Raw genomic sequence first — 20,327 nt, forward strand, 5'->3', positions numbered from 1 at the left:
CACAAATAAGACCTTCTACCTCTCAGCTTCAGGCATTTTCTGTGACTTCCCCTGTTACCTGGAATGCTACCCCCCTCATTTCTACTTATTGGATTATCTGGCTTCTTTTAAGTCCTAACTAAAATCCCATTTTCTACAGAACTGATGTCAAAATCAAACAGAAACTAGGGCCATAAAATCATGATTCAGGATTCACGAGGACTTCATGTTGACTTAGAAAATAATAAATTATGATCTATGTTTCATTGTATTATTTGTTTATTTTGTTAAATATTTCCCAATTACATTTTAATCTGTTTCAGGGCCCACTTGGGTGTATTGTGGGCTACATTTGGCCCTCTGGCCATGTATGATGCCCCTGTTCCACAGGAAGGCATTTTTTAATCTCTCTGGATTTTAATTCCTTTCCCCTCTTAATTATTTTCTATTCTCTATATACCTTGTTTGGACATATTTGCTTGTTGTCTCTCTCATTAGATTATGAACTTTTTAAGGCAGGGAATATCTTTTTTTTATACTTCCATCATTTAACACAGAGCCTAGTGCATAGAATGTTTAGTAAATGTTTTTTGACTGAATGATTAAAATCTAACATGCCTGAACCCTATTATATTACCTTTTTATGTTGCAAGACATATATCTCTTTCCTTTTTGTTGTTGTTGTTCATGTCTGGATAGATAATATAGTCATGTTCTACTCTTTGTGACCCCATGGACCATAGTACACGAGGCCTTTCTATCCTCCACTATTTCCTGAAGTGTGTCCAAGTTTATAACTTTCCTAAGGAACTCAAAATTTATTCTGACATAATGCAAATATGGATAGCTCTCACTTAGTCCACAAAGTATTGTCCCCTGCATTGGCTATAAAAGTATATCTTACAAGTATCCTTCATAAAATGACTAAAGTCACCTGTGATCTCTTATCTAGCCCATCAAGAAACTCACCATCTTTGTCTTCATTGTCACTACTGGAGTAAGTACTGAGTCTAGGCAGAAAGGAACTAGAAGATCTTGAAAGGGAAATCCCTATCCCATCTCCATCACCATCTGTGCCCAATTGACTTCAACTTGTGGAAAACCAAAAACCAACTCTTCATTTAATCCAGCAAAAATGGGCCATCCTGATGACAAATGTAACAAAATAGGTTTAGCCTCATTGGATGGGCTCTTCTGGTTCATTTCCTGAAGGGTTTTTCTCATATAGAAAGAAGACCGTGTAGTGTGATAGAGACACTGATTCTGTATATTGAGGACAAGGAGGATATCTCTGAAACTCACTACTTCTGTAGTAATTAATTAATTAAGCACATCAATTAACCTCCCTGTGTCCCATTTTTCTCATCTTTGAAATCAGGGGGCTAGAGAAAAGTGATCTCTAAGGTCTCTTAAGTTTTGATCTCTTGGGAGCAGCCTTCATATCTGAATGCAAATCCACCTTAAACTTTTCAGTAAGAATGGCCTAAACTGAATTTACCTCTATTACAATCTCAGTGACCCAGCCCTTAGTATGATAATGATAAAGATGTTGATGGTGGTGGTAGTGGTGCTGGTAATGACAACACTGACAATAACAATTTCAGGACAAAGTACTCTACACGCATTATCGGATTTGAACATTACAACAGCACTACAAGGTACGTGCTGTTATTATCCTCATTTTACAAATGAGGAAACTGGGGCTCAGAAACATCTTGTCTTGCTAAGTGACACACAGTTTATACCTGTCTGAGGCAAGGTCCAAATTTGGCCCTTCCTGACAGAAAGACAAGCATTTAAACTACTGCATCATGTTTTCTTTATCCTGGTACTCTGAGAGACCATTTAAAAATAATCTTTGCATATTCTCTCTGCTTCTGTTATGCTTATTCCCCCCAAAACGGCAATATTGGTTTTGAGTAGCTTTGGGGGTTTTTCCTCCCTCATTCATCTTCAGCTGTATTGATGTGACATCATGTACATTCCCTCAAATAATTCCAGTCAGTCTTCTTAGGCCCATGTGTTCCATAGCCACTGACACTCTACTTATAGTCACCTCTAGTAACTACTCTAAATTTAACATTAATCAGGGGCCTTGTGTCCCTCCTTTACTAAAATAGCTAGGAACTTTATGTAGTTTCTCTCAGTGTTATTTATGCCACCAGATTACCATTCGGAATCCATAAGTCTTTGAGTACTGTGATTACAGGACAATATATGTTTGATGTACATATAATGTCAAGAATTGATCCCCTGGAGCTCCCAATAAATTACTTGTCTACCATTCATGTTATGTCTGTGGTGTGTTTTTGTTGCTCCTGGTCTCCATACAGGCACTGGCTTGGCTTTTCTTTATCTTTCTCCAAGGTATAAAGAGGCCTCCATTAATTCTTCAATGTTTGCTATCCTCATCTATAGCTCCCTGAGGGTATCAACAGGAACCACATGCACAATTATGCATACATGAAAATTGGAGTTACAGTTTCCTTCAATGAATGTAAACAATGCCAAGCCAATTATCCGGGGAAATGCAATTCATTCCTCACCCACACGTATAGATACATACCTATTCTATCTACTATAATATGTCATTTTTATCTTATTGAATATCAGCCTGACATAGGAGGGTCCTTTGCAAGTATCAATTTTAGCAAAGCCCCACAAAGCTGTGTGGTTTTCAGACTGTAGACGATGGGGTTGAGCTCAGGTGGAAGGATTAAGTAGATGTTGGCCATCATTGTTTGTACAATCTTAGGAGCTGACTGGCCAAAGCGGTGCACCAGGGACAGGCAAATCAGAGGAATATAGAAGACGGCAACAGCTCCAATATGGGACACACAAGTGCTAAAAGCCTTGTGCTGCTCTGTGGGTGATGCAATGCTCAGAACAGAACGTATGATCATGATGTAGGAGATGATGATACATGGTGTATCTATCCCTGACATCAAGATGAGACCAATTAAGCCCCAGAAGCTACTGGGTTTGGTATCTGAGCATGCTAATGTGACCACATCTGTGTGGTAACAGTAGGAATGGGAAAGCAAATCCATTTTACAAAATGAGAGCCTCTTTAGCAACAAAAGTGTGGGTATCAACAATACAATCATGCATATGAGTATCACCAGAACAATCTGAAGGATTCTGGCATTGGTAAGAATGATGCTATATCTTAGAGGGTCACAGATAGCCACAAAACGATCAAAGGCCATGGCCACCAGGACACCAGTTTCTATGATTGCGAACCCATGTAGGAAGAACATTTGGAAAATGCAGCCATCTAAGCTGATCTCTCTCAAATCAAACCAAAGGACAACCAATGTTGTTGACATTGTGGAAACAATCAAGCCCAAGTCAGTAGCTGACAGCATAGAAAGGAAATAGTACATGGGCTCATGAAGGTTCTCCTGTGTGATGATGACAAACAGGATCATGCTGTTTCCTGAAAGGGCAATAGCATAGAGACAGTAGAAAGGGATGGAGATCGAGACATGGGCTGCTTCAATTCCTGGAAATCCAATGAGGTGGAAGGTTGGAAATGGAGATGTCAAGTTGCTTAAAGTCATCATTGTAGCTTAGGAAGACAGCATTTATTTTCATATAGATCAGTTTCTGCAGAAACATAAGAGAATTCCCTCAGTATGTATAAAAATGATATGTTGTATTTTTCCTTCAAAACTATTCCCCTAAATGAGGCAGCATGTGGATTCATTTCTTAAAATTGTGGAATCCTTCAGTTCCTAGAACAACTAATCAATAAATCTTTGATAAAAGGGTAAGTGACTGATTAAATTAATAAATGTTGATATAAAGATAAATTTATGTATTCTCTATTACTGCTGTGTATCCTGCAAGTATTGAATCTAGTAGAGGAGTTCATTGAACTATTCATACCCTCTTGTGTCCAGCCTTCATAAAAGAACACATATTTATATCATGCATGCATTTGAAAAATTAGATTTTTGCAAGGTTAAATGCATCTAACTCCATCACATTTAATTTTCAGGTTAAATGTATTATTTTTCTTGCCTCATAGCTTGGTTTGGAACAAAGCCTCAGGATTGAGTATTTACAAGAAACTGGTACTTGGGAAGCTAGTACAAGCATTAGCTTTATTAGTCTTTTAAGAAGCAGGCAGGCAAAAAAAGTATACATCACACCGTATGGAAATACAGACAGACAGAGTTTAAGTCAAAGTAATTCACTCAGTGGGGTAGGGAGATTTATACAGCACCAAACATCTCAGTAGAAGTATGAACTTAGAGTAGAGATTTCAGCAGGGAAGTTTTATACATTAATAATGGGAATAGTTGAAAACAATTGATGCCAGATATAGAAGGGGACACTGAGATGTATTGGGGAAATTCCCAGAGTCAGTTGTCAATGCCACACTCTGGTGAGAGTTGGGGGGAAGGCTTTCCTTATCAGGTAAGAATCTGAGTGAGGTATCAAACAGGGGCCTCTTGGGCCACATGGGACCCACAACATCTTCAAGTACTGCAAAACCAGATTAAAATTTGATTGGGAAATATTTAACAAAATCAATAAAATTACAACAGAACATAGACAATGTTAATATGTGGATATCTAAATTATTATAGAGCCTGAATGGATACTTATGTACAATGTGGTAGTTTCCATATCTATTATACTTCAACACAACTGTTCTACAGCACCCTTGAAAAGAGATCACCTATTACCCAACTTAAGATTTTTAGCTGATACAGTCTAAGAAAAGTTATGGAAGTGGGAAAGTATAGAGTGCAAGTAAATGACTAATAGTGGCACAGTTTGAATGAAGTTTAGTATGTGCGATTCAGACTATGAGAAAAGGTACAGAATGTAGGGTACTGCCATATTATCAAGATCCTTTAACACAGGCAAAGGAGTTTAATATTCACTCAGTAAACAAAAGAAAAATATAACTATAACTTTTAGCAGAAGAACACCTTCAATAGATCTTTGCATAGCCAAGATGAGCTTGTTAGTTGGAGTGTGTTTAAAAAGAAATAGAGGAGACAGAGAGAGAGAGAGAGAGAGAGAGAGAGAGAGACAGAGACAGAGACAGAGACAGAGACAGAGACAGACAGACAGAGACAAAAGACTAAGGTTGTAGTAGTGAGAATTGAAAAGATTGGTTGAATACAAGAGATATGTGGCATGTAAGGAGAAATAATTAGACTTTGCCAATGACTTAATAAAAGGTTTGAAAGAAAGAATAGAGTCAAAAATAACACCAAGGTTTTAATCACAAGAAACTAGATGTATACTACTGTCTCTGGCTTAAATGAGGAAGGCAAATGAAGGAAACATTGTTGGGGGAGATGGGGACAGTCAAGGATGATGAGCTCAGGTATGAATAATGAGAACAAGGTGATGATAGGACATCCAGGCTTAAATATCTGAAAATCAGGTGGATGCAATGTAGGTCTCAGAAGAGAATTTAGGGCTGGAGATAGAGATATATTCAATATGTGCATACAGACAGCAATTAAAGATGTGAGATAAAATTAAATTTTCAAACAATATAGTACAAAAATAAAAGGCAAAAGTCATGATGGTAAAATCATAGAAATCTCCTTTCTCTGCTTTAAAGTGTGAAGAACGAGGCCTGTAAAACAATTACATCTGAGGCGGGGGCAAGATGGCAGCTGGAAAGCAGGGACTAGTGTGAACTCCCTGCCAAGTCCCTCCAAAAACCTATTACAAATTGGCTCTGAACCAATTCTAGAGCTGCAGAACCCACAAAATAGGAGAGGAAAGCAGGGCTCCAGCCCAGGACAGCCTGGATGGTTGCTGGATGAGGTATTTCCGCACAGAGCTGGGAGAGGAGCAGAGCCCAGCATGGGCTGCGCAGACCAACCAGAGAAGGAGCCGGGCAGAGCAGGCCCTAGCACCCCGAATCAGTGAGCTGTGGCAGTTTCCAGACTTCTCAACCCACAAACACCAAAGACAACAGAGAAGAACTGCAGAATCCACAAAATAGGAGAGGGAAGCAGGGCCCAGGACAGCCTGGATGGTCTCTGGATATGGTCTATCCTGCAGGTAGCTGGGAGTGGGGTGGAGCAGAGCCCAGCATGGGCCGTGTGGACCAACCAGAGCAGGAGCCGGGCAGAGCATGCCCTAGTGCCCTAAATCAGTGAGCTGCAGCATTTGCCAGACTTCGCAACCCACAAACACCAAAGACAACAGAAAAGGTTAGTAGGAAAGCTGCTGGGAAAAGAGAGAAAGAAGGAGTTTGAGGTTTGGCCACCACCCGGGGGGCAGCGGAGGCGGGGCAGCTACAGAACTATAGCTGCAGTTGCTTCAGGCCCCAGGCCTACCTGGCGGGAGGAATTAAGTGGCTGATCAGAGCAGGAGTGCACAGCCTGCTGAAGATCTAAGTCCAGGAGTGCTGGTGTGGCAGAGCTGGCTGTAATAGCTCTGAAATCAACAGCACATCTGCCCAAGCTTGGAACATAGTACTCTTCACTCAACAAGCAGTCATACCCAGCTGAAAAACTCAAGGGTCACGTAAATTGGCTGGGAACATGGCCAGGCAGCAAAAACGCACCCAGGTTCAGTCTCAGACTCTGGAATCTTTCTTTGGTGACAAAAAAGACCAAAACATACAGCCAGAAGAAGTCAACAAAGTCAAAGAGCCTACAACAAAAGCCTCCAAGAAAAACATGAACTGGTCTCAGGCCATGGAAGAGCTCAAAAAGGATTTGGAAAAGCAAGTTAGAGAAGTAGAGGAAAAATTGGGAAGAGAAATGAGAAGGATGCGAGAAAACCATGAAAAACAAGTCAATGACTTGCTAAAGGAGACCCAACAAAATACTGAAAAATACACTGAAGAAAACAACACCTTAAAAAATAGATTAACTCAAATGGCAAAAGAGCTCCAAAAAGCCAATGAGGAGAAGAATGCCTTGAAAGGCAGAATTAGCCAAATGGAAAAGGAGGTCCGAAAGACCACTGAAGAAAATACTACTTTAACAATTAGACTGGAGCAAGTGGAAGCTAGTGACTTTATGAGAAATCAAGATATTATAAGATATATATTTCCTCCTCTCTCATGTGAGTTCCTCTACGGAGGGGTTCTTAACCTGGGGTCATAAACTTGTTTTAAAAATATATTGATAACTATATTTTATTTCCTTTGTAAATAAATGTGTGTATATATGTGCGAATGTATGTATGTGTCTATATATGTATGTGTATATATATGATATACATGTATAGCTATATATTTAATATTCATTTTAAGAAGGCATACCATAAGTCTCATCAGACTGCCAAAAGTTTAAGTACTACTACCATAGAGTACCTCTGCTCTCTGGCGTTTGCCTTTTTTATTTTCCTAGCGGCATTGATTCCTCCCAAGGTCTTTGTCTCTTTTTTCCCTACTATGAGATCCTGTAAGGTATCTTCTTTTTTCTCTCCTCTCTTTGCTCTGCTCCCCTTTGATGGCTTTAACGCTCTCCTCTGCATGATTAGATTCTTCTGAGGTCTCTTCTTTCATTTGAGACAGTTAGGTGGTACAGTGCCAGGCCTGGAGTAAGGAAGACTTGAGTGCAAATCTAGCCTCAGATGCTTACTAGTTGTGTGACCCTGAGCAAGTCACTTAACCTCTGGTTGCCTCAGTTTCCTCAACTGTAAAATGGGGATAACAACAGCACTTACCTTGCAGGGTTTTGTGAGGATCAAATGAGGTAATATTTGTAAAGTGCTTAGCACAGTGCTTGGCATATAATAGGCACTTAATAAACACTTATTCTCTTTTTCTTCTCCTTTTTTACTACCCTATGTTCAGTTGAGGTTTCCTCTTTTCTCTCCATGTTCCAGATGTTATATGGGATGTGCTGAGCTGGTTCATAGAGCATATGGAGTAGGGCAGTATCAATTGCTAAAGTCAGTCAATAAGTATTTATTAAGTGCTTTCTGTGTGCTAAGTCTGTCTCGTACCCACAACAGGCTCAGAAAAAGTATGTTTCCTTATCCTATGTCATCTACCTAGGGGTATAGGATCATAGACTAGGAGCCAGAAGGTCATCTAACCCAGCACCCTCATTTTACAGTTGGAGAAAGAGGGCCAGATGACTTAAATAACTTGCTTAAGTTTACACAGGTGGGAAAGAGTGAGAAAGGCTAGATTTGAACCCAGTTCCTCTGACTCTAAATCCAGGATCCTCTTCACTGCACAATGCTGACTCTTTGGTCTGTTATCATTGGTGGAATTGGAAGTGAATTTTCTCAGTGTGAGACTCATCCAGGAAGTGGAGGATCCATCCTCTTATCCAAACCTTGTAAGGGAGAAATGAAGAGGATGTTGTGAAACGATCACATTAAACTGAGCTCAGGATTTAGAAGACGGTCTCAGGTCAGAGATGTGAGTAGGAATCTGGACTCTGGGTTCTGATCTTAGTTCGTTCACGAACCTCGGCGTGACCTGCTACTCTCTTCTCTTTATTCTCGTGGCAGCTAGGTGGTACAATAGACAGAGCACTGGGCCTAGAGGAAGAAATATGAGTTCAAATCTGGCTTCATTTACTAGCTGTGTGGCCTTAGGAGAGTCATTTACACTCTGCTTTAGTTTCTGCAACTGTAAAAATGGAGCTAATAAAAGTACCTACCTCCCAGGGTTGTTGTGAGGATCAAAGAGATAATATTTGTAAGGTGGTTACTGTTATGTCCTGCCCCACCTCCAGTTTCTCCAACTTGCCCCAGCTCACCCCACTGTTTGTACTCCCATCTCCACACACCCCACTGTTTGTGTTCCCTTCTCCATGGAAATTATCCTGCCTCAGCTTGTCCCACTGTTTGTGTTCCCATCCCCACGGAAATCAAATTGTGTTCTTTCCCTTTAAGTACCCTCTCTTCCCCTGCTCGTTGCTGTTGGATTTGAGTAATTACTCCGAACAGTAGTGCACTTGAATAAATCCACATCCAAATTTATATTGAGGTCTCCCTCACTTTTTTTCAGCACAACATTTCTGGAGGGCCCAGCGAGATTTGGGGGTGGCCTGTGGCACCCCCAAGACCTGGGCCAGGTAGGGTCTCGTCCTCAGGTAGTGGGCATCTCCTCGTCCCGACCTCTAAGGGGAGCTGGCCTCTGAGGCGTTAATAATTGACTTTTAGGCCAGATGTCCCAGAGCCCCAAGAGCTCCAGAAGGAGAAGAACTAACCTGCCCCCCGATGCTGACCTGCCCTCTATTTGGACTTTTGTGGATCCAGACCCCTAGAGGAACCAGTCTCTGAGTCAGTTGAGTCAGGTTTCTGGTTTCTGGTTTCTGTTGGGAATTCCCTTCTGGTTTTGGTGGAGATTCAGGGCTGGACACGCCTGAAAAAGTACCAATCTCCTGGGCATGCTAAAGAGACGTCTAGGCCTCTGCCCGTTTCTGGTTTCTGGTATCTGTCCGGGGGTGTCTCTCTGTTTTGTGTTTGTGTGTTTTTGTCTCTCTGTTTGTGCCTGTGCAGGTGTGTGTCTGTGAATGAGTGAGAGTAGCCTGTTAGCAGCTGCAGCAGCGGGCAGTAAACTCCCCCCTTGCCCCTCCCTATCACACTGGCATTCCTGAGGAGGGAGCAGAGCAGGCTATGTCTCCATAGTCTGGTTAAAATTTACCATCATAAGGAGAAATACCCACAAGTTAAAGTCAAGTTGTGGGGGGGAGATTGATTTATGTTGAAGACGGGAGAAAACGGGGCATGTGAGAAAAGAAAGCCTAAGAAGTGTTAAGACCGAGTTCTCAGAGCTCCGGCATAACCTCCGCTCAGGAGAGAAAAAATCTTAAAGGTACATGAGAGAAGTTCCTTTGAACTTCTCTGCACAAAAAAATGTTTCAAGATAAGGAAGGGTTAACTCTTCCCTTAGATCAAAGGTAAACAGCTGGGGAAGTATTTAACCCTTTTTTTCTGTATACATAAAGGAGAAAAAGTTTTTGTGTAATGGGACCCAACCAGAAAAGAATTGAAGATGCATCATTCCTAATTTAATGCTTAAGATAAATTAGAGTTCATTTTACTGCTTGTCACTAAAGTTTATGGGAAAAGGAAAGGAGGGACTGTGAAAAAAGTGGAAGATTAGTAAATTAAAAATCTTGAGCAAGCAGCTTAGAGTAAAAGGCTTGATAGCCTGAGTTAAAAACCCAATAGATGAAGTTATAGAGAGATGGAAGGGATTATGACCACCTTTTGGACTAGATCTGTGAGTAGGTTCTATTAAATTTAACATGAATATTGATCCAGTATGTCACTTTAAACTGACCTGGTTATAACAGGTGATTCCAAATTGTAATAGTATTCTTACTTGTAAAAGTATTTAGTATATTGATTGGGGAAAAAATGTTCAAGTTAAATAGAATTGCTTCATATATGAATTTTCTCAGATATGAAATTTATGTCAATGGTGACAAGATGAAGGTGAAAATACATCCAGCCAGATTGGTAATTAATTAATTATGATTTTTAAAGTTTTAAATACATGACATCTGTTTATGGTATTGTTGTATTTCTAAAATTTTGTCATATTCTTTGGTAACAACTGTCAAGTTCATACTGCTTGGTAACAACTGTTAAGTTCATCTGTGTTGTTAGACAAACAATTTCTCTAAGTGTTATTAGACTGACAATTGTACTGTTAAAATAATGAAGGGCTTAGAAAACTGTTAAGTCATTTTATATGACCATGTCTTTTAAAGAAATTTAATTTAAGAAGTTATAAACTTCTGGGTTTTGTAGCAGCAGTACTGGGATCCCTATTTGTACAATAAGTTGGGAAAAGCCTGAAAGTGGAAGTTTTACTGAAAGAGAGAGAACAGTGGAGTCAGAAACTAGCTGACCTCTGAATCTGGCTTTTAAAATCAGTAGGACTAATTTTTAATAATTGGCTTTTAGGACATTCTTTTAAAAATTAATATTTGATTGTCAGGTCCAGGTTAAAAAAAAGCTTTAAAAAGAAAAGGTATTTGTCAGAAACTGCTATTATTGTCAATCTGTGATGCCCAAAGACCATAGTGAGTCAGCCTCCCTGGACCTAGCCACGCCCTCCCCTCCTGGTGCCCTCCCCTCCTTCATGAGCCAACTGAGTCAGCTTCTGCCAGCCCCTACCTGGACCGCCTCTTTTTCCTGGTCCCTGGAGTTTGGGCCGAATCTAACCCTCCTGGCTTCTAGCCACGGCCTCTCCGGTTTCTATTCATCAGTAACACATGTCTTCTGAAGCCCACAGGGGCATAGCTCTCTGCATTTCTCTCCTCCAGTGACCCTCCCCCAGGAACAAAACTGCTTTTCTAGCCTCCAGACAGATTCGTTCTCTTTCCTCAGTAGCTCTCCATATTTCCTGCCTCAAGGAGGCTGGCATCCTTGTCCAGTGTCGGTCCCCCTGGAACACCCCTCTGCTTCCTATTAGAAAGCCTGGCACTTCTGACTTTCAACCAGTGCAAGGTCTTTGGGAGGTCAATAAGCCATCCTTACACCCTCCTCAGCCTCTTGCCACCCACCCATACTGTGTACACTGTCTTGGACCTTAAGGACACTTTCTTCTCCATTCCTTTGGCTCCTGTAAGTCATCCCCTTTTCATTTTCACCTGCGGCGACCCTTCTTCGGGCTTCTCTGGCCAGCTGACCTAGACAAGGTTCCTCAGGGTTTCAAAAATTCCCTCACCCTCTCTGATGAAGCCCTCCACCTGAATCTCTTGCCTTTCTGTGAATCTAACCCTTCTTGCTCCCTCATTCAGTATGTTAATGATCTCTTGTTAGCTACATCCACTGAGGGTGGTTGCATTCAAGCTACTCACTCTCTTCTGTCTCTTTTAAATTCCCTCGGCTACTGCGTGTCCGCCAAGAAGGCGCAGATCTGTTGCATCTCTGTTTTCTACCTTGGGTACTGCCTTGAGGCCCAAAATCGTTCTCTCTCAAGCTCATATCCAGGCCATCCTAAACATTCCTGTTCCTACTACCAAGAAGCAGGTCCATGAACTGCTGGATCCTTGGGTTTGCTGACCTTGCTAAACCCCTTTACTCTTCTACTGCTGGGTCTGGCCCTCTAGTCTGGACCCCGGCAGAACAAAAACTCCTTTGACTCCCTGAAAAGGGCCCTCCCCTCTGCCCCTGCATTTGCGCTCCCTGACATCCCTAAGCTCTTTCATCTTTTTGTGGCAGATCAGCCCTGCCTTACTCACTCTAAGTCCTCTGCCCTTAACCCTGCCACTCTCCTTCCTGACTCCAATGATTTTTCTGTCTATTTACAAAGAATGGGGCCCCCTCACATCTTCCGGTAAGACAATCAGAAACAAAGGGGAAATCCACGCCATCCTAGACTCTGTTTGGCTCCCCTCTCAAGTTTCTCTTATCCACTGCCCGGGCCGTCAACTCCACGACTCCCCTGAAGCAATTGGCAACCACATAGCCGATGCTGCTGCCCGGGCAGCATCCCTCTCAGAAGCCGCCCCTCTTCTTCTTGTTTCAGACCCCCTCCACTCTGCCACCCCTTCTCCCTCCTTTTCACCTTCGGATGATTCCTTCATGGCCAAAAGAAAAAAAAGGGGGGGGAAGGAGTCCGGGTGGTGGGTTTTGGGATACAGCCAAACTCTTGTTCCTGAGGTCTTGGGGAGGGATTGGATGGGAAGACTCCATCAGATCACACCCCTGGGCGGGGTGGGGGGAGGAAGCTACTCAGGGACAGATACTACATCCCCCACCTAGATAACATCCTCACTAGCACAGTCACCAGGCGTGACTTCCTTCCCTCCTTCCTTCCTTCCCTCCTTCCTTCCTTCCTTTCTTCCTACTGTTTGTACTCCCATCTCCACGGACCTCACTGTGTTCCCTTCTCCACAGAAATAATCCTGCCTCAGCTTGTCCCATTGTTTGTGTTCTTTTCCTTTAAGTACCCTCTCTCTTCCCCTGCTTGCTGCTGTTGGATTTGAGTAATTACTCTGAACAGTGGCACAGTTGAATAAATCCACATCCAAATTTATATCCGGGTCTCCCTCGCTTTTTTTCAGCAGAACATTACCAGAGTGCCTGGCACATTGCAGGTGCTTAATATAGGTTCCCTCCCTTCCCCCTCCCTCCTTCCTTCCTTTCTTCCTTCCCTCCTTCCTTCCTTCCTTCCCTCCTTCCTTCCTTCCCTCCTTCCCTCCTTCCCGCCTTCCTTCCTTCCCTCCTTCCCTCCTTCCTTCCCTCCTTCCTTCCTTCCTTCCCTCCTTCCTTCCTTCCTTTCTTCCTTCCATCCCTCCTTCCCTCCTTCCTTCCCTCCTTCCCTCCTTCTCTCCTTCCCTCCTTCCTTCCCTCCTTCCTCCCTTCCCTCCCGCCTTCCTTCTTTCCTTACCTCCTTCCCTCCTTCCTCCGTTCCTTCCTTCCTTCCTTCCCTCCTTCCCTCCTTCCTTTCTTCCTTCCTTCCCTCCCTCTCTCCTTCCTTCCCTCCCTCCCTCCTTCCTTCGTTCCTTCCTTCCTTCCTTCCCTCCCTCATTCCTTCCTTCCTTCCCTCCTTCCATCCTTCCCTCCTTCCTCCCTTCCCTCCCTCCCACCTTCCTTACCTCCTTCCCTCCGTCCTCCCTTCCCTCCCTCCTTCCTTCATTCCTTCTTTCATTCCTTCCCATATGACCATGAGCTCTGTCAAGAGAAAAGTTACGTGTTAGTGCACATTATGCAGATACAGGCTGGGCTTGAGTGTTTTCTTCTTCATGTCCAGTCAGAGTCAATTACATTGGAAAGTACACATACATATTATTGTTATTACTATTATACATATTTTATGTCCATTATTAATCCAGTGGACCTTGGGTCTTATTACTAACTGCACCCAGAACGGCACTATCTACTTAGTAGGTACTTGAGAAATATGCTGAATAAATGACGATCTGTTTTGTCCAAAATGTCTTTTCTGTTGCTAAGAATTTTGCCTGCCCATTAATTTCTTAGTGAACTCATAGATCACCTCCTTCTTCTCTAACTTTACAAAAAGACAAAAACAAAAACCCAAATCCCCAACTCCCCAAATGTGGGTTTATCATCTCACTCCACACACTTATTTTTCTCATTCTTTTTTCCCTATGTCTATTTCTGCTTTTGCATGTCATATCTTACCTTTTCTTTCCCCTTCAGGTTTCATTTTTGAATGAAATGCCATGAGTCAAAGAATTAAAGTTCAGGAATTACAGAAATTGAAGAGTATTAATGAAGAGAATGAGGTAAAAATCCTTAGAAAAAAGATGAATCTAACAAAATAAAATGAGGGAGAGGCAGTGGGAGACTTTGGACTAATCATTTAACTGATAAGAGGAAATATTAGGGAAAGAGAGGGGAAGAATTAAGTGACTGAATAAAAGAAAAATCTCAATAAGTTAATCAAAACTCTAAAATAAGGGAAGGGGTTAACAAATGCAGGAGAGATAGAGTTTCAGAGTGGAGGGAAGAAAACCCATGGGAATAGGGTTGTATGCATCAGGTAAATCTACAAAAGCAGGAGTGATAGAATGCTATGAGGTTAAAAAATACAATATTCACAGAGATATGGAAATTTCATTATAATTAAAAGAACCATTGACAATGAACCAATCTCATTTTCAAACTTAAAGGATCCAAATTTCATAGCATATAAATTCAAAAAAGAAAAATTAACTCAACTTTCAGCCCAAATTGGTTGAACTTGGTGGGGAAGCTTTGTAGGTACATGTTATGGGGGGAGGTAGGTAGAGTCATTCATCCAAGACACTGCAAGCTTATTGTTGTTCCCCACTGTGGACACATATTGTTAATATCTTTGTCTATGTCTTAGGATTATGGAATCATATAATTTAGAGCTGAAGATATACTTAACTGCCTAGGCTCTTGCTTTCCCTTATTCTTCCCTGTCAATTTATGTCTCATCAATGTTATCTGAATCATTGGTTCAATGATCCCAAATACCATTTGAACAGGAAGAAGAAAACTTTTCCTAATGCTTCTCATTTTTTCCCCAGACCTATGATTTCATCACCAGTTAGACAGGCCTTGAATCAGGATCTTTTTAACTCCAAGGCAGGCCCCTTAACCACTACGGTACATTGCTCTCAAAAATCTTGATTATCGAAGATATTAAATTTCCCATTCTTATTGTTGATAACCGTAGTAATGCTTCTCTCTTTACAGAGGAAGGATTTCCAATTTGTGCCTGGATTCTCTAGATCCATTCCAGCTCCAAATTTCCCAGGTCCCTGTCTTTTTCTGTCACCAGCTTTCTGTCTCACTTACTGATTTTCCCCCTCCAGGATTGGGTAGGATGGGGGTGTATATGGAGATTCCTATTATCTTTAAGATTGATGATTAAATTCTCCATTTTGCTTTTAAAGCCCTCTGTGACCTGACCCCTTCCTACCTTTCCAGTCTTCTTATAATATACTCTCATAAAAATTCCAGTGATTCTGAACTCATTTTGGTTCCTTGCATAGTACACTCCATCTTTGAACATTTTCGCTAGCTGATCCTCATTACTGGAGTTCTCTCCTTCATTATCTCAATCTCCTGGTTTCAGTGGCTTCCTCCAAGTCTTGGGTAAATTCTTACCTTCTATAGGAAGCCTTTCCTGATCCTGCTTAATTCTATCCCTTTCCTCTGCTGATTTCTAATTTATACTGTATCCTTCCTTGTTCATAGTGGTTTTCATTTTGTCTTCCTGGGTAGATTCTGAGTCCCTTGAAAAGTGGCTATTTTTTTTCTTTGTGTTTCCTAGCCCTTAATACAAAACCTGGCATGTAGCAGGTGCTTAATAAGAACTTTTTGACTTGAACTGACTTGTTGTGAGATGCCTATACGGCAGATTACCTTCCTTGAATCTTTCCCTTCTCCACCATACTTTTTATTTAAAGTATCACTTTCTATTTTCCCTTTCATTGTTTCTCTAAACTCTTCTAATCCTTTCCAGATCAACTCTTGTGTTAACCCCTTCCCTTCAGATGGCAAATCTTCAAAATCTCTTCCCAGTTCTGAAACTAGTTTGTGCTTTTACAGGTATTTCTCAGACTGTGACCAAATTCTTTATGTCATCTGAACAGATTTTTCTGTTGCTCCTAGTTGAATATTATCAAATGATTCAAGGAAAATCCCAGGTCTTGTTCATACCTACATGTGATTGATTGAATCAATCAAGAACTATTCTTACATAACAAAGATAATTCCTTTCAGTTTGTTGTTTAGTCTTTTCAGTAGCGTCCAACTCTTCATGACCCCCCCCCCAACTTTTTTGGCAGAGAGGCTGGTGTGGTTTGCCATTTCCTTCTCTAGCTTATTTTACAGATGAGGAAACTGAGGCAAACAGGGTGAAATGACTTAGCCAAAGTCACACAGCTAGTGTCTTCCTGACTCCAGGCTAGTCACTGTAACCACTGAGCCACCTACCTGCCCCTCCTTTCAAGTAGGATGTACCAATCAATGGACCCTTATCCTTACAGTGAGAAAAAGTGTTAAATATTACCAGTGTTAGGTTTGTATTATATCATCTCCCACAGCCCTCCATCAATAGGTTCCGTCAATACTAGCACCTTATGTTGTGTCAAGGACTGGATGATGGGCATAATAATTTATTATCTTGCCACAGCAGAGCTTAATCTATAAAACCATCCAGAGAAGAACTTCTTAGGCTTTCAGGAATAAAATGGGTTTTAATAATTTTCACGTCTGTAATAGTTTCCCAATAGCACATTTGGCAGTCATAAAGGAAGCATTTTCAATAGATATTTTTGAGTGGGAACGAAAGGTGCTTGGTGCTTGGAGCTTGGTAACTGTATCAGTTAACTGTGTTTAATTCCCTCCTTCTAAAGGTACTAAAATTATCAGTACCTTTTCTCTCTCTCTAGGTCCTTCTGATTCTTATTGCTTGTTAACTCCTCTAAACATCAAGAGTGACATAGCACTACAATTTTTTTCATCTCTCAGACTGGACTTGGGATCCTGGGAAACTCTTTCCTCTTAGGTCTTTATACCATCACCTTCTTCACTGGCCCCAGGCTGAGGCCCATAGACTTACTTCTTACCCACTTGGCCTTTGTCAATGACTTGGTGCTTCTCTCCAAGGGCATCCCTTAGATACTGGCTACTTTTGGGCTAAAAAACTTTCTAGCTGATGTTGGATGTAAATTTCTCCTTTACCTTCACCAAGTTGCCCAGGGTATTTCTCTCTGCACCACCTGTCTACTAAGTGGCTTCCAGGCCATTACCATCAATTCTAGGATCTCCACATGGACAGAGCTCAAAACCAGAGCTCAGAAGTACATTGTCCCTAGCTGCCTCCTCTGCTGGACCCTCCATCTTCCAGTGCATTATATTATTCTTGTATATATGAAAGTTCCAGGGGACAACAGAATTACCACTGAGACAAAGGATTTTATGTACTGTTCTATCTCGTCTCGTGCAGTTAATACTTCATTTTATGCAACCATGGTTTTCTTTCTTGACATTGTCTATGCTGGAGTAATGATCTGGACAAGTGGATCCACGGTTTTTGGCTTGTCCAGGCACCACCAACGACTTAAGTATATTCACAGCACCAGCCTCTCCCCTAGAACCTTCCCTGAAACCAGAGCCACCCAAACCATCCTATTGTTGGTCCATTTGTTTATCTCTTTTTACTTTCCAAATTCCATCTTTGCATTGTATGTAGATTTTTTCAAAGTCATATCTCTGGCTTATACATACCTCTGCCTTTCTGGCTGCATGTTACCCAGTTTGTAGCCCTTTTTGCTGATTGCCAGTGATTCCCAAGTCCCCAGGTACTGCTTGAATTTCTGGGAGAGGATAAAGCTTTCACATTGACATTATTTCTAGGGATATCAGATTGACTTTCTCTGCTTAGGATCTATTTATGAAAGATCAGAGGGAAGGAATTTCTAAGAGACCCTTAATTTTGAACATCAAATGGAGACACAGTTATTAGCCATACATGCCTTTTCTAGAATAAGGGCTATTTAAGTGTCTTTGGGGGTTTATTTTGATGAATACATGAATAAGACTGAACTCGTATAAGGGATATCTGATATTACCTACTTTTTAATGTGATTCTTTTTTTATTTAATATATTTAGTTTACAGCATTGATTTTCACAAGAGTTTGAATTACGAATTTCCTCCCCATTTCTACCCTCCCACCCACTCCAAGATGGCGTATATTCTGGTTGCCCTGTTCCCCAGTCAGCCCTCCCTTCTGTCACCCCACTTCCCCTCCCATACCCCTTTCCCTTCTTCTCTTGTAGGGCAAGATAAATTTCTACACCCCATTGCCTGTGTATCTTGTTTCCTAGATGCATGCAAAAACTTTTTTTTGTTGTTTTTGAACGTCTGTTTTTAAAACTTTGAGTTTCAAACTCTCTCCCCTCTTCCCTCCCCACCCACCATCCCTAAGAAGGGAAGCAACTCAACATAGGCCACATGCATTTCATTATGTAAAACCCTTCCACAATACTCATGTTGTGAAAGATTAACTATATTTTGCTCCTTCCTAACCTATCCCCCTTTATTGAATTTTCTCCTTTGACCCTGTCCCTTTTTGAAAGTATTTGTTTTTGATTACCTGCTCCCCCATCGGCCCTCCCTTCTACCTTACCCCCATTTTAATCTTCTTCCTCCTTCTTTCCTGTGGGGTAAGACACCCAATTGAGTGTGTATGGTATTCCCTCCTCAGGTCAAATCCAATGACAGCAAGATTTACCCATTCTTCCTCACCTGCCCCCTCTTCCCTTCCTACAGAACCACTTTTTCTTGCCACTTTTATGCGAGATAATTTACCCCATTCTATCTCTCCCTTTCTTCCTCTCTCAATATATTCCTCTCTTATCCCTTAATTTGATTTTATTTTTTTGGATATCATCCCTTCATATTCAACTGACCCTGTGCCCTTTGTCTATATAGATATATATATATATGTAGACATATATATATATATATTTATATATATACACACACCTATATATACACATACATAGACACACACATATGTATATATATACATACACACACATATTTCATATATATATATATACGTATATGTGTGTGTGTGTGTGTGTATGCATATTCCTTTCAGCTACTGTGATACTGAGGTCTCTTGAATCATACACATCATCTTTCCATGTAGGAATGTAAACAAAACAGTTCAACTTTAGTAAGTCCCTTATGATTTCTCTTTCTTGTTTACTTTTTCATGCTTCTCTTGATTCTTGTGCTTGAAAGTCACATTTTCTATTCAGCTCTGGTCTTTTCACTGAGAAATCTTGAAAGTCCTCTATTTTATTGAAAATCCATATTTTTCCTTGGAGCATGACACTCAGTTTTGCTGGGTAGGTGATTCTTGGTTTTAATCCTAGCTCCATTGACCTCCGGAATATCATATTCCAAGCCCTTCGGTCCCTTAATGTGGAAGCTGCTAGATCCTGTGTTACCCTGATTGTTTTTCCACAATACTCAAATTGTTTCTTTCTGGCTGTTTACAGTATTTTCTCCTTGGCCTGGGAGCTCTGGAATTTGGTGACAATATTCCCAGGAGTTTTCTTTTTGGGATCTTTTTGAGGAGGCAATTGGTGGATTGTTTCAATTTCTATTTTACTCTCTGGCTCTAGAACACCAGGGCAGTTCTCCTTGATAATTTCTTGAAAGATGATATTTAGGCTCTTTTTTTGATCATGGCTTTCAGGTAGTCCAATAATTTTTAAATTATCTCTCCTGGATCTATTTTCCAGGTCAGTGGTTTTTCCAGTGCATTATTTGACATTGTCTTCCATTTTTTCATTCCTTTGGTTCTGTTTTATAGTATCTTGATTTCTCATCAAGTCACTAACTTCCACTTGCTCCAATCTAATTTTTAAGGTAACATTTTCTTCAGTGTCTTTTGGACCTCCTTTTCCATTTGGGTAATTCATTCTTCTCCTCATTGGCTTTTTGGAGCTCTTTTGCCACTTGAGTTAGTCTATTTTTAAGGTGTTGTTTTCTTCAATATTTTTTTCAGTATTTTTTGGGTCCCCTTTAGCAAGTCGTCAACTTGTTTTTCATGGTTTTCTCACATCCTTCTCATTTCTCTTCCCAATTTTTCCTCTACTTCTCTAACTTGCTTTTCCAACTCCTTTTTGAGCTCTTCCATGGACTGAGACCAGTTCATGTTTTTCTTGGAGGCTTTTGATATAGGCTCTTTGACTTTGTTGACTTCTTCTGGCTGTATATTTTGGTCTTCTTTGTCACCAAAGAAAGATTCCAAAGTCTGAGACGGAATCTGAGTGCATTTTCGCTGGCTTGCCATGTTCCTGTTATGCCCTGTTATGCCTTTTTTTGGCACATTTCTGGAGGCCTCAGCGAGATTTGGGAGTGGTCTGTGGCACCCCCCAAGACCTGGGCCAGGTAGGGTCTTGTCCT

General features: G+C 41.1%; 1 protein-coding gene and 1 pseudogene across 1 annotated transcript; one reads left to right on the forward strand and one right to left on the reverse strand.

Annotated features, from left to right (window-relative positions):
* Positions 1-2,588: 2,588 nt before the first annotated feature.
* Positions 2,589-14,068, reverse strand: LOC118836496 (olfactory receptor 51F1-like). The gene is made up of 4 exons (XM_036743771.1): positions 14,044-14,068; positions 9,144-9,298; positions 3,811-3,824; positions 2,589-3,537 (listed from the first exon to the last, which is right to left on the reverse strand). Exons 1-4 carry the CDS (start codon positions 14,066-14,068, stop codon positions 2,589-2,591), a joined length of 1,143 nt encoding a protein of 380 aa, XP_036599666.1.
* Positions 14,069-14,084: 16 nt separating this feature from the next.
* LOC118836497 lies at positions 14,085-17,745 on the forward strand (annotated as a pseudogene).
* The last annotated feature ends 2,582 nt before the right edge of the window (positions 17,746-20,327 follow it).

The sequence above is a fragment of the Trichosurus vulpecula genome, chromosome 2, assembly GCF_011100635.1.
Source record: "Trichosurus vulpecula isolate mTriVul1 chromosome 2, mTriVul1.pri, whole genome shotgun sequence".
Classification (NCBI taxonomy): Eukaryota; Metazoa; Chordata; class Mammalia; order Diprotodontia; family Phalangeridae; genus Trichosurus; species Trichosurus vulpecula.

Excerpts from the sequence above, each read along its gene's own strand:
- LOC118836496 (XM_036743771.1), bottom strand. The coding sequence starts at position 14,068 with ATGAAACCTGAAGGGGAAAGAAAAG. Across the intron at positions 9,299-14,043 it reads ACCTGAAGGGGAAAGAAAAG|GCGTGTCCAGCCCTGAATCT; the intron begins GTAAGATATGAC and ends GTACTTTTTCAG.